This window comes from Notothenia coriiceps, unplaced genomic scaffold (assembly GCF_000735185.1).
Source record: "Notothenia coriiceps isolate Sejong01 unplaced genomic scaffold, NC01 NC01_scaffold00019360, whole genome shotgun sequence".
NCBI classification, from domain to species: Eukaryota; Metazoa; Chordata; class Actinopteri; order Perciformes; family Nototheniidae; genus Notothenia; species Notothenia coriiceps.
This window is the reverse complement of record NW_011352061.1, coordinates 523,344-538,746: the sequence shown is the minus strand read 5'-3', so window position 1 is coordinate 538,746 and position 15,403 is coordinate 523,344. Positions and strand designations below refer to the sequence as shown.

Here is a 15,403-nt window from a genome sequence, read left to right as displayed (position 1 = left end):
CCCCCCGCACCCCTAGTTCCGACGTCTATGGAGGAATTTTTCACCTGGTTTATTTACTTCCGTATTGGCCTATGTGGGCGTGGTCAGATCCGGCTTGATTGACAGACTCCTGTTAGATGATTTATAACTTTATTTAAACAGCAACTTTCAGACTACTGCTTTGCATTACAGCAGGTTTGAGTGTATTTGCAGCCATCCGTACATTAAGTTTGCTCCAAATACTCAAATGAAACCTTCAACACGGTCTCATTATGTGGAGAAGAATGGAGTAAAACACCTGCAGAGGCTCTAATAAGTTAAAGCAGTCCCTGAACACACACACACACACACACACACACACACACACACACACACACACACACACACACACACACACACACACACACACACACACACACACACACACACACACACAATAACACTGACGCTAATTGTCCCCCCTGCCCTCCTTATCCATCGATCCGCCTGCTAATGAGAGTGTGTGAGATCGATGAAAGGAATTATAAGCAGGGCGTAGACATGCACACACACACACACACACACACACACACACGCACGCACGCACGCACGCACACACACACACACACACACACACACACACACACACACACACACACACACACACACACACACACACACACACACACCCTTCTTTTATAAGCTCACACACTTTCCCTCTAACAAGGCTCCTGAATGTGTCTCTTCACCCACTACCCACACATCGTCTCATCCATAAAACAAGAGGCCTATTTACCTCTAATGTATTCCACTCGTCCTCGCTGTTCCTCAGGTAACAGACGACAAGCGGCTGGCAGATGTTGAGAAAGGTTAAAGTAAAAACACGACATGCTTCTCCCACTACAAGCAGGTTAACCCTCTGTGCTCCACCTGATGCAACAAGGGGGAGATATACAAATGTTTTTAAGATCATACTGGACATATTTGAAAGAAAACCCAAAGCAATGCAAAAAAGCTTTTGAACCTTTACTGACACACCACAGGGAAGGGAACATCCTAAAAGCAGAAGAGGGCCCTTCAAAGTCAAGTTTTCAAAACAAATACTCCTTTAGCAGATAAAGGACTTTTCTTTATTCTTTCTCCAGACCCACAAGGTGAAACCAGCCTGGCCTGCTTCCACACAAACACTTGATAAAAGCAGATGAAACAGGCCGGCGGCTCATCCCAGAGCTTTTCATCTCACCACCTGCTCTCCTTTTCAACTGTGTCTCCAATTTGTCCAGAATATAGAGCGGCTTGTAAAAATCACGTTGTCCCCTTTCACATCACTCTGATCGTCTGATTAGATGAACTGCAGATTAATACCTGTTTTTTGTGATCAATTCAACTGTTTTCCTCTTGATTTCGGCACAATGTGCATCTTCTTAATTCATGCAGAATCCTCAGGAGGTGAGAAAGCACCAGGTTTAAGTTTTCATCTCCACATACATATTTCTTTTTTGGGTGCAAAGGGAATCTGTAAACAGCATTCCTGTCTGCGCACAGTGTGAGGAGATTGATGCACTCTTTTTAATATATAGCAGCTTATTAAGCGTCTTTTTTATTCCCTTGTGCATGCAATAAAAAGGGTTTCAAGTATCCAGGAGACGGGAAGGAATGCTGAGGGTGAGTCAGTGAGGCTCGGTCAAGGTGGCCTGTCCTCTCAGGGTGAATAATTATCTGCTTTAATTAAAGCACATTAAGTCTGAGTGTGTGTGCGTGTGCGTGTGTGTGTGTGTGTGTGTGTGTGTGTGTGTGTGTGTGTGTGTAGAGGATGATTGTGTGGCTGGGAAAGAGAGCATGTGAGGATGGATTCGGGTGCATTCACATGTAGTGTTTGTGCATGTGTTTTGTTCACGTGTTTTCTGTGTGTGTTTACATGCAGGAATGTGCTGTATTGTCTGTGAGGATTTTATAGAAACACATGATACAATTTACTCATGAACGCTCTCCTGCAGGCAGTCACAGTGGAGGCCTAATCTGCACATTCTGCAACCCTTTGTCAGTGACATTTTTAGCAACATACTGTATGTTTGCTGTCTTAGGCACAGCTAGAAGAGAAGATGGAATTCAGTTTCATCTCATAAATACAGAGATGTCGGTATAAGCTTAGCATAAAGACTGCATAGGATATCTAAAGCTGTCTTTTTTGCAGGATTTATGTCAAAGGTAAAAGTCTAAATGAGTCAGGTAAGCTTCAGGTTTTGGAGATTTTGCTTGTGCATTTGAACTTATACATAAACATATGCAAAATGCATGCAAACTCCACATCAAAGGCAATTATAGTGTGCAAAGAAAATGTATTCCACAGTCATAAAAACACTTAAAGGTGTAAAAACAAGAACTTTAACAGCCAATTTTGTTTTGGACAATTTCATTAGATCTTCATGTAGTTTTTACTACAAATATTACAAAAATATCAGCGTGATTTAATGTTCGGATAAACTTAAAATAGAGTCTTTTCCTCTTCTGCATGCACACACACAGTGATTGTTCTTGCATATTATTTTTAATTTCCAGTTTTATTGAAACTTTCTGAACAGAAACAGATCAGAGACAGGCTTTAGTACAAATATATAAACTCCTCGCACATTTCTCTGTTCATAATCCAAACAGATAGCAACACTGCAGCAGTCACAAAACATATTGAAACAACAAATACTGAATGAGAAATGAAAACAGATGAAGAAATGAACAACAAAAGCATCAAAGACAATTCATTATACTTGCTGAGAGCACAAAGTCAGAGAAAATGCTCAAAAACACAAGTTATGCTTCTTTAAATATACAGTTAACAAAAACTAGATATTTTCTGATACTAGTTTTCACAGTTTAAAGTCACATATTTCATTTATTTAAGCAATAAACTGTGGTCGCCTGTTAATTCTGACTTATACTGTTTTAATTAAAACATGAACTCTCCATGAAATGATAACAACTTTATTCATGCTGCACTTTTAAGATGCACTTTGAGTCCGAAGTTTAGAAAATACTGATTTTGCATGAAAAAATTGACATGAAATCACCTTCAGCAGGACTTTAAGAAATGCATTTAAAGTCTATCTTTATCCTATCATCTTTGATTAAAGAGAACATTTGTGTGTGCAAAAGTTGGACATTTGGAAAATATTGGATGCACTACGAATAAATGCAAGAATTTAACATTTTATTATCTGGATGTTTTGGGCTTAACATCCAGGTGTGCATGCTCCTTTTGGGTTTTATTTGGAAAGAACATATCAGATTGTGATTCTGTAACACAGCTGAAACGTGGTGTGTGAATCTGTGGAAACACATCCTCTGGATTGTACATGTAGAGTTAGCATTGTTTGGCTTGCAGACAAATGTTCAGTATGGGGATCAAATGAGTGTTTAAAGATGGCCAAAGGTCACAGTTTGTGAGGTTATGTATTGCAGTGGTTGAGGTCTCTGCTGTTGTCCTGAGGAAGGTTTGGAGACGGAAAGAACGACTTAAACAAACTGTAATACATTTGAAATCTTGAAAAATATATACAGAAAGTGTTAAAGACAAACAGTGAGTTGACAAAAAGATGAAGAAGAGTAAAAAGGTAGAAGGATCAAGAGGCATCACTTTCACTTTGACTTTTTCATTACCAACTACCTTTCGACGGTGTCTGAACATCTGTTAATCGATGACACTGAATCCAATACGATGTTCACACGGCGAAGTCTCCGTACCCGGTGGGGCAGAAGGCGGCGCCCCGCAGCGGGTCCAGGCAGTTGACGAGGATCAGCGTCCCCGTCAGGTGCTTCCACCTCTTGGTGATGGGGGTCCTCATCCGGTCCAGGCCCAGGTGCAGCTCCTGGATCACGTCCCGGTAGCTGTCCCCCACGTGGGCGGCCCACGTCAGGAGGAAGTCGTAGGCCGGCTTCCACATGGACTAAACGGTGAAGGAGAGAGAGGGGATTGTATTTTGTATCGTTTACAGATTACAGGAACACAGCAGCAGTCACAAACTGAATGAGGAATCAATACATAGCACTCACCTCGTTGTCCAGTTGTCCGTTCTTGTCTCGGTGCGGAGCCTCGTACGCCTCCATCTGCTGTCGGGAGACTCGAGCCAGCTTCTCTGCGAGTTCCCTCCATCGGGACGCCACCTCCACCGCCGTGGTCAGCAGCACGAAGTCCAGCACGAGCTTCGCCACCAGACCCTGACAGTCCATCTTCAGCAGCGCCTGGAGGAGGAGAGACACATAGGGGTACATTCAACATTTGTGTAGGAAATGTGTGTTTGTGGTCCTCTCCTATCCTGCATCGTCACATGATGCCTCATTAGATAGAGTCCTGTTTGTCTTGAAAGTGGCCACAGGGCTAAACGTTAAGAGGTTAAACACAGTTTCTAAAGAAAAACCTCTTTCTTTATGTGTGAGAGTGTGAATATAAATCCCCCTGCTGTAAGTAGTGCTGACCCTCAGGCTGTAAATATGCAGCTAACCCGGTTTACAGGAGAGTCTGAGAGTTAATAACAGCAGCTGACTGCAAAACACACTGTAGGCGAGATTTAAAAAAAATACGTTTTATCAAGAGCAGAAAAGGCAGCGTGTGTCCACCCGGAGATAAGATAAAAAAGCAGCTGCTGCAGGCATACTGTATCTTCACACACACACACACACACACACACACACACACACACACACACACACACACACACACACACACACACACACACACACACACACACACACACACTTCAAAGTGAAGCCGTGTCCTGCGGTGATACCTTTCAGGCTCATTGCAGGAGATTTCTCTCTGCAGAAAGCAGCAAGCGAGCGGATACACTCTGGAAATGTGTCTCCTTCTTTTTCACTATGATCTGGACAAGATCGAACAAACATTTGAGGGGATTTTACTAAAAGATATTTCAAATTATACTCAAAAATATACATGAAAAGCTAGAAATTGAGACTAAATATCAAGAACAAGGCAGCAACTCCTGGAAAGTTCACAGATGAGGTGCAGCATTTAGTTTTGCAGACAGTTTACAAAGTGTTGGTGCTTACTGTAAAGCATGGCAGTCCAAAAGATGCAGGATGTGCAATAATGTAAGAATTTCAATATGAAATAAAATGCAGGAACCAAATGATGCAATAATACAAATGGAGGAATCTGAAGTGATGGTAAATGTAATGGGAATTCAGTTGTCATCATCATAAGGCATGGGAACTTATTGATGGATTATGCGTTGCTTTATGAAATAAATCATTCTTCAATCCAGCTCAGCAGTTTATTAATGGCTTCATCAGATCACATCAGAGGTCAGTGTCGCGTGAAACTCCTCCGAAAAGATTTGTCTTAATGGCCTTTAGGAAAATAATAAACAGCAGCACCCTGAACGCATCACGATGTGATTCATCCCGTCTGATTACTCACATCCATGAGAGATGTCCTCAATCACTCCAATCGGATTTTAAAAGACAACACTTGATACTGATTTCTCCCTCAATTACATATTTTTGTGTTTTTTGGTCATTTGTTAAATGAAAACATTGAGCAAATAATAGAGAAAATGTGGAATCAGAAGCAAATATACAAAGTTAGTATAACATTTTAAAATAAAGGTGTATTTGACTTGCTTTTTCTGAAAGACGACATGTAATGGAAGCAAAATAGCAGCAAAATGCCAAATTTGACCAATGCATGACAATTAATTCATGCTAGTAAACGTTGATGTATGACATAAGGTTGTTGCATGTATGAATCATGCCGTACATTTAGAAGTAAACACATCACACATATTTTATCTCCGTTTGCAGCCTGGCTTTGGTCGGTGTGGTCCACGTTATTAGCTGACAACATGATTCTGCTCTAAAAATAGATAAATCTGCTCCGTTTGAGACCAAAGCGTCTGAGAATCATCCGATATGCTGAGACCTGCAGGAAGCCTCGGAGCAGACGGACAGACGGAGGAGACAGCTGACCGCACGCCTGTCACTGAGCGAGCTGCACCTCCAAAAGCTATTATGGGATAACACTCACAGGTAGAGAAGCAAAGAAAGGGAAACCCAGAAGAATGAGAAGTGTTTTTGCAATTCTGAAAGTCCCCAGTAATACATACAGACAGTGTAATATGACATACTTCACATTGAAGCTACAATATGCAGAGGAGCTCAAATTTCACACATTTTTCGTTTTTGTTGCAATTAACTGAAAAATTCAGCCCTTGATCAACATGTTCACTGTGTGTCACAGCAGAAAGATAATTATCTGTTGAGTCTTCTGACTGAAGTCATTGGTTTAACGGCAGTCTCCAGGCAGAGGATGGATTACGGCCTGCAGGATGTTTTATTAAACAGCTCTCTCCTCCAGCTGAAAAACAGCGGAGGCTCTCTACTTTGCCCCGGTAACTCAAGCCGGGGTGATAAAAGATTCTCAGGGCGGTGTCGGATGCCCCCGAGGCCCCCAGCCCGTCCTGATCAATGCCTGCTCACATTTCACCTGAGAACACCTGTCGCTGCTTTTAAAACACAAACCCTGACAACCTCCCCTACAGACACCATATGCTGTTAACCTGTACAATTACTCAACTGATCAACTGTTCATATCCATTTTGTTATTTTCTTATAGCTCATTTTCACTTTAAATTCTTCCCTCACACACACTCCCCTCCGTCCTGAAACGCCTCCATTGGACTCCTTTGTTTACTTCTGTAACATTATGACATCATTCATGTGTCACAATTGCGCTCCAACAGATTGTACGTGATAGGCTAAGGGGTGGGACCAATCACAACAGAGTGTCTGCCTCCTCTCTCATTACAGAAAACACATCACTCCTTGATTCTAAAAGACTATTTCATTCCAATAAACTCAACTTGGTTAGTGAAGTGCTCCTGGGAAACACCAGGATAACATATTGGGTAACTTTTATTCTGAACATTTCTCAGTGAATCTTTGAAGTGCAGAATAAAAGCCTGATTATTAGAAGAATGAAAGGTTTGTTTGTTAATGGAGGATTTTGAACCCAGAGGTTCTTCACTGCAGGGTTTTATTCTTGAGCAACAATTACATAAGACGGCTTTTCTCTCTTTCTGGAAGATTTAGTAACTCAAGCCTGTGTGATTCACTGGACCCTGATCCTGCAGCATGAGGACAATTTAATGCTCTCTGGGGAAAATGTCGCAGGGGACACACACTCACACACTTTCACACACACACATCCTGATCCAGGAGTGGTTTATAGTGCGGCAGGGAACTGAGCAGCAACTTTTTGTTGCGGGAAACAAGTTTCAGATGCAGTGTATACTAGTACTTCTACTTAAGTAAAGGATGTGAATACTTCCTTTAACACTGGTTGCAGATAAGTGGCAATGGAAAACACTTTATTCAACGGCAACACCTTTACTTTAAACAGTTACTGTCAAAATCCCATTTAGCAAGGCCCTTTAACTCCAGCTGCTGCTCACAGCTTCTTCACCTCTGCCTCGATAAACAGAGGTTCGAAAACATACTTAGCAAAATAACTGAGTAATAGCCTCTGGCGGGGGGGGGGGGGGGGGGGGGACAATCCCAGGACAATTTGCTTCCCGCAGGGAGTGGGCGCTGACTTAGAAAAACACATCAAGGCCGACGTGTGTTTCTCTCAAACTGCAGATTGAAGTTTTATTTCTTCACTTCCCTTTAAAGGATTTTCTCCCCGCTTCACTCGTCCTGTGTCAGCCTCCTCAGGCTGTAACACATGTTATTTACCATTCACGTGATGGAGCATTAAAACGAAATCCTTCCAGTTTACACTCAGATTGTGTCTCGACTGCTGAAGGGGAAGGAAATCATGTTGCAGAGAAGCTTTAATCAATCAGACAGCGGTTGACTCTGACTGTGGATGAAATTACATTTTTGTTCTTTTTTCGCTCCAACAAAGCTTAACTAACGATGAAGCAGTCATCCGAGGAATGCTCTCTCTCTAATGGACATCATTTGAGCATAATAGCTGTTGCAGCAGTGTCACAATAATGCTGGACAATTTACTTTAACATTTATCGGTGCAGGAAATGCTTTTGCCAAGCATGAATGCCTTTGCAGCAATCTAACAGTTGGAGGGCAATGCTAGTGTTTCTAGGACTTTAATGACAGCCATTGTTCTGTTCAAGGGCAACTTAGTGTTCCTGAATTTACACTAAAATACAAAGAGAATAACACATTAAGTAATTCAATAAGCAAAGATGCAATATATAGCCTGTTTTCAGGTCTCAAGTGGGAGAATTTACAGCTTTTCTCTGTTTAATATCATCAGATTCACTGTTTAAGACATCACCTATGGCTCTGAGAACTTGCTAAAGGCTTTCTTCACAACTTTGGGGGGATTTATGGATGAATTACTATTGAAATGTAGACCTCATTTAGGCAGCATCCCATTGCTTTATGCAGGGGGCAGTACAGTATTCATCCCCCTGGAAACACTTTTAAAAGGTCAGTTGTGTACTTTCAAACTTAAGGAAAATAAGGATTCATCTTCAAAGTTCGTGATTGCTTAATACCACCTGGAAGGCAAGAGTCTCTGCTCAAAAAGACTTGTCTGTTTCTCAAAAAAACACAATCTGGTTGAGGAACAGAACGTTTTAAGAAATAAAAACCTTGCTCTCACCATCATGAGTTCTCTCTGGAAGGACTTCCTCTCCTTGCTCTCCGTGTTCGTACACTCCTCTTTGAGCTTCTCCAGAACCGAAGCCACTTTCTCCGGCTCGTTGTCCAGCTCTGTTCTGCAAAAATAATTCAGCGGCAAATTCCCGTATCCTAGTGCGTCTGCAAACGCCCTCCAGCTGCCCACGTTCTCCATCAACACCGTCCTCACTGTTGCGTATATGTACGTAAGAAACTTGCAAGGCTTCAGGATCTGCTCCAGCAGCACTGTGGTTGTTAGATCCGACCCGATCCAATAAATGGGCTTGACTTTACCCAGAACTAAAACGTTCTTGGCATGGACGAGTCCCATCTTCCCCTGATAGTATCCAATGTACCACTCTTTAGTCCGCAGCTGCCCTCGCAGTTTGATTTTCTCCTCGCTGAGCAAAGCAACGACATCCCCCTTTTTGTACTCCAACAGATACGTGCTCTTCTGCTGCCTGATCACTGTTTTGATCAATTTGCCAAATTTCAGGTTGATGATGCACCGGTCCTGAAACTTTGGGTGTTTTGAAGTGGCGGCTAGCGGTGATAAGACGATCTTATCCACCTCTCTTTTTTTTAGAAACCTCCTCTGGCCTGATATCCTTGCTTCGGTTTTGGGTGGCGGTGGTGGTGTTTGGACGCAGAACTGCGTGAGGATGCAGTCAAGTGCGTCCTTAACTTGGACCCTGAGTGTAAAATCTGAAATGCTGTCTGGACTGTGCGATGTGATCATGTAAAGGAGCCTGCTCACTTTCCCCAGTTTGACCTGGAACCCCCGAATCACCCCAGTCCCCTCGCAGGACTTCACCTCGTAGTTAGACATGTTGGAGTACAACCCCAGCAGGAGGTCCTGAGGGTACCCCAGCACAAACTGGTGCTTGCCCCAAAGCTGGAGGGCCACAGGCGGGCTAGCACTCACCAGGCGACCCACCTCGTTTACCAGCAAGTTATTAGGGGCGCAGTCATGCCCAAACATGGCCACGACTGTCTTGAACGACGGGTGGATGTGCTTGGGTCCGTAGACGCCCAAAGTTACTTTCCTTTGCACATGATCCCACACAGTTGTATTGTGGCTGATGTACTGGGACTTAACAACAACAGCCACATACATGCACGGCTCCAGACCATCCAGCTGCACCTGGACTGTGTCCTTGTAAAGGTACGCATTAGGGATCGGCGTGTAAGGCCCTTCTTTGCAGTCACTGCGAACGCAAAGCACATCCGCAGTGTGACAACTCTCCTTCTTGACTGTTACCGATACCTTCATCTCCAACGTGAGGAAGGACTTTGTCTCCATGTTGCTCAGCTTGATCTCCACCACAGGGCTCACTGTGGAGCAGAGATCTGTGTTGAGCTCCAGAGGAGGGTCTAGCAAGGCTTTCATGGAGATCTGCTGGTGTTCTCCATTGCTGACGTGGCCTTCAGGGATGTGAATGCTGATTTGGGTGTCCGGGAGCTGAACAACGCCTCCGTTACAGTCCAACATGCACACGATGTTGGTCTCCACCGGCTGCGTCTGGCCCCACCCTGGACTCTGACCCAGAGAGTCAAGGTCATGGCAAGACCTGGCTAGCTTTCTGTGGTTCAACCAAGCAGTCCTGAAGTCCTCCCGGCTCTGAAACTGCTCCGGGGAAGGAGCCTTAAGGCCTGAGAAGAACCCCGAAGAAGGTAAGGATGGATTGGACTGCGCCTGCAGGACGGACAGTTCTGAGAGACTGTGGGAACGTTTGCTCCTGAAAAAGGGATTATCCCTGTGGAGGTTAGGTACAACCTCTTGATTTGGGCTTGTGGGGGTTGTACTGTTAATGTGGCAGCTGCTGAACCCATTGGTCATGATTGTACTAGAGGTCAAGTTTGAGCAAGATGACGGAGATGCCAGTGCATCAAATAGAATAAGGTCCGTTGAGTTCCTAGCGCCAGAATCTTTGCAGTTTTGATCTTTAATAAAGGGGTTCACAGCAAAGGGAGTATTGTTGTAAATTGGGGAAGGCTTAAGGGAAACCCCTGTCCATTCCCCTAGGCCTCCAAACTCCTTCGACCCATCCTCGTAACCCTCCCCAAGACTGTCAATCATCCCGCTGTCGCTGAGCGAAGAGTTCCCGAAGTTGAGCGGCTGCACGTAGGCGGCAGGGATGTAGCCCATCTCCGTGTTGTTGTGCGCGTACCACCACTCCCCCCCTGACGTGTCCAACACATAGAGGCGATCCCCTTTGGAGAACTTCAGCGTAGTGAAGCTGCTGGGGCAGTAATCCTTTATGGCGACCACTTCCTGCGCTGCTCCATAGGAGGAGGAAGTGTCCAGCCTCAAGGCACTGGGAGAAGGCACTGAAAAGGAAAGAAGATATTAGACAGATATAATCTACTAACATGAGTGATGGTCTTCTAACTTGATTACAAAGTGGTGCACTCAATGGCTGATTAATCAAAATACTGCAGTTAAATGCTCTTAATCAGACAAATGTAATGGGCCAGTTGAAACAATGAGGTGAGGGTACTACAGATCAGACAGGGGTCTAACAAAGGGTTCAGGAAGTACGAAATATGTGATACAAATTGCCCAAAAAAACCAAACCTTTACTTATTCTGAAAGCAAGGACACATGTTGTAGATCAGTAAGCAAACATATGAGCAAATGAGCTGCATAATGTACTGCACAATTCTCTATTTTTAGTTGACATCATTAGCGTATATGGAGCATGTAAACAAAGCTTTAATGCAATGCAACCAGTGAAGTGAAAGAGCCAGAGAGAGAATAATAGGGTCCACATATGACTGAGTAGAGAGAAAAACTGACCTTTGACATCGTTGAGACTGGCCCCATTGACCCCTTCGCTAATGTCGATGAGCGTCCCTTCAGACTTGCAGCGAGGCAGGACGTGACTGTTGCTCGTCACTCTGACGATGCGATGGGCAGCCATGGCCGCTACTCAGCACAGAATTCGCTCATTGGCAGCTTTTCATCTGGATTGGAAACAAACAAAGCATTTTCAATCAATTTGATGCAATGCACAAATGAATTTGAAAGCAACGCTACTGTATGAAGTATCATCTTCTAGATCAGTAACAGAGTTTAAGTCTGCTAAGGTCAAAGCTGCAGAAAATAAGCTTGACGAATATCAGTGCATTTATGAAGGATGTTCCGAGGGAAAGAAGTAGAGAGATGTGATTGAGGAGCAGTGCAATGGAGAATAAATAAATATATGACACAAAACAAGATTGCATTTCTGAGTGATTTGACAATGAGGAAGGTCAGAAACACAATGTGCAGAATGAGGCAAACACATCTCAGGAAACCGTATTTCTTTATTTATCTTCTTTATTTCTTTATTTTATTATTCTTTATTTGTGAACAGCTGAAAATGGTATCTCCATTATGGATGTGCCAGTATCATTCCTTAATAACAGTTGCATTCAACCATTTATTTCGAATGCTTGAATAGATGATACAAAAAATGTCCTCTGCATCAAAGTATCACACAAAGCTGGAAACACTGTTGTGTGACACATTATTGTGAGCTGCAAAATATTTTCCAACAGGGGATTAAAAGCAGCAAACATCTCTCCCTCCGGTTGCTTTTACTCCGCTGCTCTGTGTTTTCACTATTTACATCTCTGATTGTGTTGAGCAAGTCACCAATTTCCTTGTCCGAATTGAGTTGTGATTCAATTAGTGTATGAAAACACAGAGTCAGCAGAGGACAGTAATCTGATTAGAGAGACAGCCAGAAATATTTTGCAGCAAAACGCCGTTCCTTCAGTCGCCAGAGACTTGTATTATTCCTGCAGGAAGTGTTGAGCTGCGACACTGAGAACATTTGCATTGCCACACTAATGATGCCATTTTCATCTGATTAAAGCAACACAGACTGCAGAAGCTGCCACTCATTATCTTAGAGAGGAATTTCTGCTCACATTAAATGCTGAGGTTTTTTAATTCAGCTGCAGGTGTTTGCCTTTCATAAAAGACAGCAGTACACTTTGTCATAGCAGGACCTGTTTTCAGACATAACTGAGAATAACACACAGTAGAGGAGAGATATTAAAAGAAATTGCTTTTTTTGCCCTATTAATCTTAATGTCTACGAAAAGCTTTACTATTTGTGCTTTCATTGCTTCCCAGCCAACTTCACCCTTTATTAAAACCCTTCCCCTTGAGCAGATGCAGTAATATTTCTTATCTCTCTTACCTCAAAATGACAAACAGTGAAAAAGTGGAATGGTTTTAGAGCAGAGGTGCACTCTGGGAAGTTGAAGTAGGTTTTGTTTAATGGCTGCATCTGTTTGAGCTCTAGCTGAAATCCAGTCAAACTCCTCCGAGCTGACATTTCATTTTCTTGCTCATCAGGGAGCGTGTCGCCTGCCCGTCGATACAAAAAGCCCCTCTAGTTTCAAATGAACACTCAGCGGGCAGCTGCGATCAATAAGAAGCCAGCGACAAAGACAGCGTCCCCGGCTTTGTTATAACATGGAGGCCATCCCCGCTGCATGCAGCAGGAGGTGAGGGAAGACAAGAGGAGGAACTGGAGCTGGGAGGTTCAGTTCAAAGCAAACTGGATTCTTCGAAAAACTCATTTCCTTGATTTGAAGAGGAGAAACAATAAAAACACTAGAGGTGGAAAAGTAGAAATACCTACTCCATTACAAATCAAAGTCCTGCATTCAAAATGTTACTTAAAGAGGCCCTATTATGCTTTTGGGTAAAGTAAAAGTACTCAGTATGCAGAACAACTTTTTTTTTACGTTTTCATTACCATGACATACATGTAAGAGCATTGTAATGCTGTAGTTTGTCAATGGGGAGACAGCTTTAGATGAAATACTGGGTTATTAGTTAGTACTGCATGAAATCTTATCAGCATAGTTTATATGTAAACACATGATATGAAAGTAAGATAAATGTAGCAGAGTGAAAATTATAATAATTGCAAAAACAAGACTGTGATACCCTGCATGGATACAGAATAACAAGACAAAGGGTATTCAGCATTTGGGGAAATGAACTTGCTTTACTTCACGTTGGAAGAGACATTTCTATTACAGGAGGAAAATCAAGATGCTCTCAGGAGATTTAAGAAAACTGCTGCAGGGTAGACATCCTCAAGATTGGAAATATATGTTTCCCCCCACGAGTTTGTGAAATACACTGCGTTATAAACTCATTTCAGTCAGGCTGACGGAGAGGCGAAGCGGGGAGTAGAACGTTTAATTAGCCGAGCCGCGGCCTGGTCTAATCCCTGGATGAATATCACTATAATAACCATTTCCAGCCTCCGTATGCTCGAGGAAAATGTATCACTTTGCCATCACAGCTGTTTAAAATGAGCAGATTACAGGAGGGGGAATGAAACAACAGGATCATGTCAAACCTAACCAACAGTGCTTAATATTCAGACTTTATCCCCTGTTGAATAAACGTACCAACAAAAACTAATCCCAGATCAAAGAGAGGCAGCTACAGGGCTCGATGTCTGTTACATCACCATCGAACAAACCTAAATACTCTTCAGTCAGTGTGATGAGGTCTGCAAGATCAGTCATTCCCTCTTTTTTGCTGCAGGTTGTCGCCTCAAGACAAAGTAAATTATTTTAAACGTGATGATACAAAAATTCCTTTTCATTCATTTATCCTGCAGGAAACTGTGAGCAGGCACTCTGGTTTAATTATGTCCTTTCCTCAGGGAAATAAAAACATTAGGTCTACTTTGAGACAGGTACCTAAACGACTGCCCTGTTGTGGCCTGAGGCGATGCAGCTCTGCTCCCAGCATGCATCTGGTCAGTGTTCACACCTCCAATGTGGGGGCGGTTAACCAGCAGAAGAAATGGATGGAAAAAGGGGCTGAGGGAAATTATGTTCTTGGAAGTTTGATAAATGCCTGTAACAGATTGTCCCCTATGGGCCACCGTAGAAGTTGCCTGAGGCTTATGAGTGACATACATGTGACTTTTGAGGATTTTAATTTCATGTTATCTCTATAATTTTCCTGCATATTTTGTCCACACTGCCCTGCTGCAGCTTTGTAACATTACCAGGTTTTATTTTTTACTCTGCAGAGTATCAGAAGATAAAGAAATAAGTAAAAAATCTGCAGTTGGCATGTGGTCAACTACATTAGTGTGCCACCGTTCATCACCGGGGAAATTCATCCGTAAAATATTACAATCTCTGCGCTCTCCTCAGGATGGATTTCCAGGTAAATGAGGCCGCTAAGTGCCTGGTTTTAGTGCTGCTTCCACCTCTGAGCTGCAGGACTGGAACCCAAAATGAGCCCAACATGTGCCCTTTAACAAGTCAGCAAGTCAACTTTGGGGCAGAAAATGAGTTTTTAAAGCTATCATTTACTTCCGAAGTCTATTCTCAGCAGGGGGGAAAGCATTCATTTGATAAACTGTGCATGGAAATGTAATTAATTCTGAACACATTTTAAAAACAGCTAGATTTCACATTTATAATTCCATGAAAAGACTGTTTTTAACTGATGGTGTAATAATGGGGATTAATGAAGTGAGATATATTACACCAGTTGGTCCAAATTATTCACCCTAATTAGAATTTTACATTATTCTTATAGTTGTTCTCAACCTTACAAAAGCTTTTGTGTATACTATCATTGCTTTATAGCATTAGTTTTCGTATTTAACATCTTACTTAATCACTATAATCAAGATATATTTGTAGTTAGTTTAGTTTTATATCAACACAGAGAAAAACAATACTGTGTGTGTGTGTGCTCGTGTGTGTGTGTGTGTGTGTGTGTGTGTGTGTGTGTGTGTGTGTGTGT

General features: G+C 42.7%; 1 protein-coding gene across 2 annotated transcripts in view; it reads right to left on the bottom strand.

Annotated features, from left to right (window-relative positions):
* Positions 1 to 2,500: 2,500 nt before the first annotated feature.
* sh3bp4a (SH3-domain binding protein 4a) overlaps positions 2,501 to 15,403 on the bottom strand; it is a 14,541-nt gene continuing 1,638 nt past the window's right edge. The window contains exons 2-6 of one of the 2 annotated variants that reach the window (XR_799080.1): positions 11,417 to 11,583; positions 8,600 to 10,947; positions 4,006 to 4,194; positions 3,620 to 3,899; positions 2,501 to 3,437 (exon numbers count right to left, since the gene is read on the bottom strand). Coding sequence is in view for 1 of the 2 variants with exons in the window: in XM_010778764.1 (XP_010777066.1) it covers positions 3,675 to 3,899; positions 4,006 to 4,194; positions 8,600 to 10,947; positions 11,417 to 11,540 (2,886 nt within the window). In the remaining variant the exon portion in view is untranslated. Of the gene's footprint in view, positions 3,900 to 4,005; positions 4,195 to 8,599; positions 10,948 to 11,416; positions 11,584 to 15,403 lie in introns of both variants that reach the window. The other variant, XM_010778764.1, reaches the window with a different exon arrangement.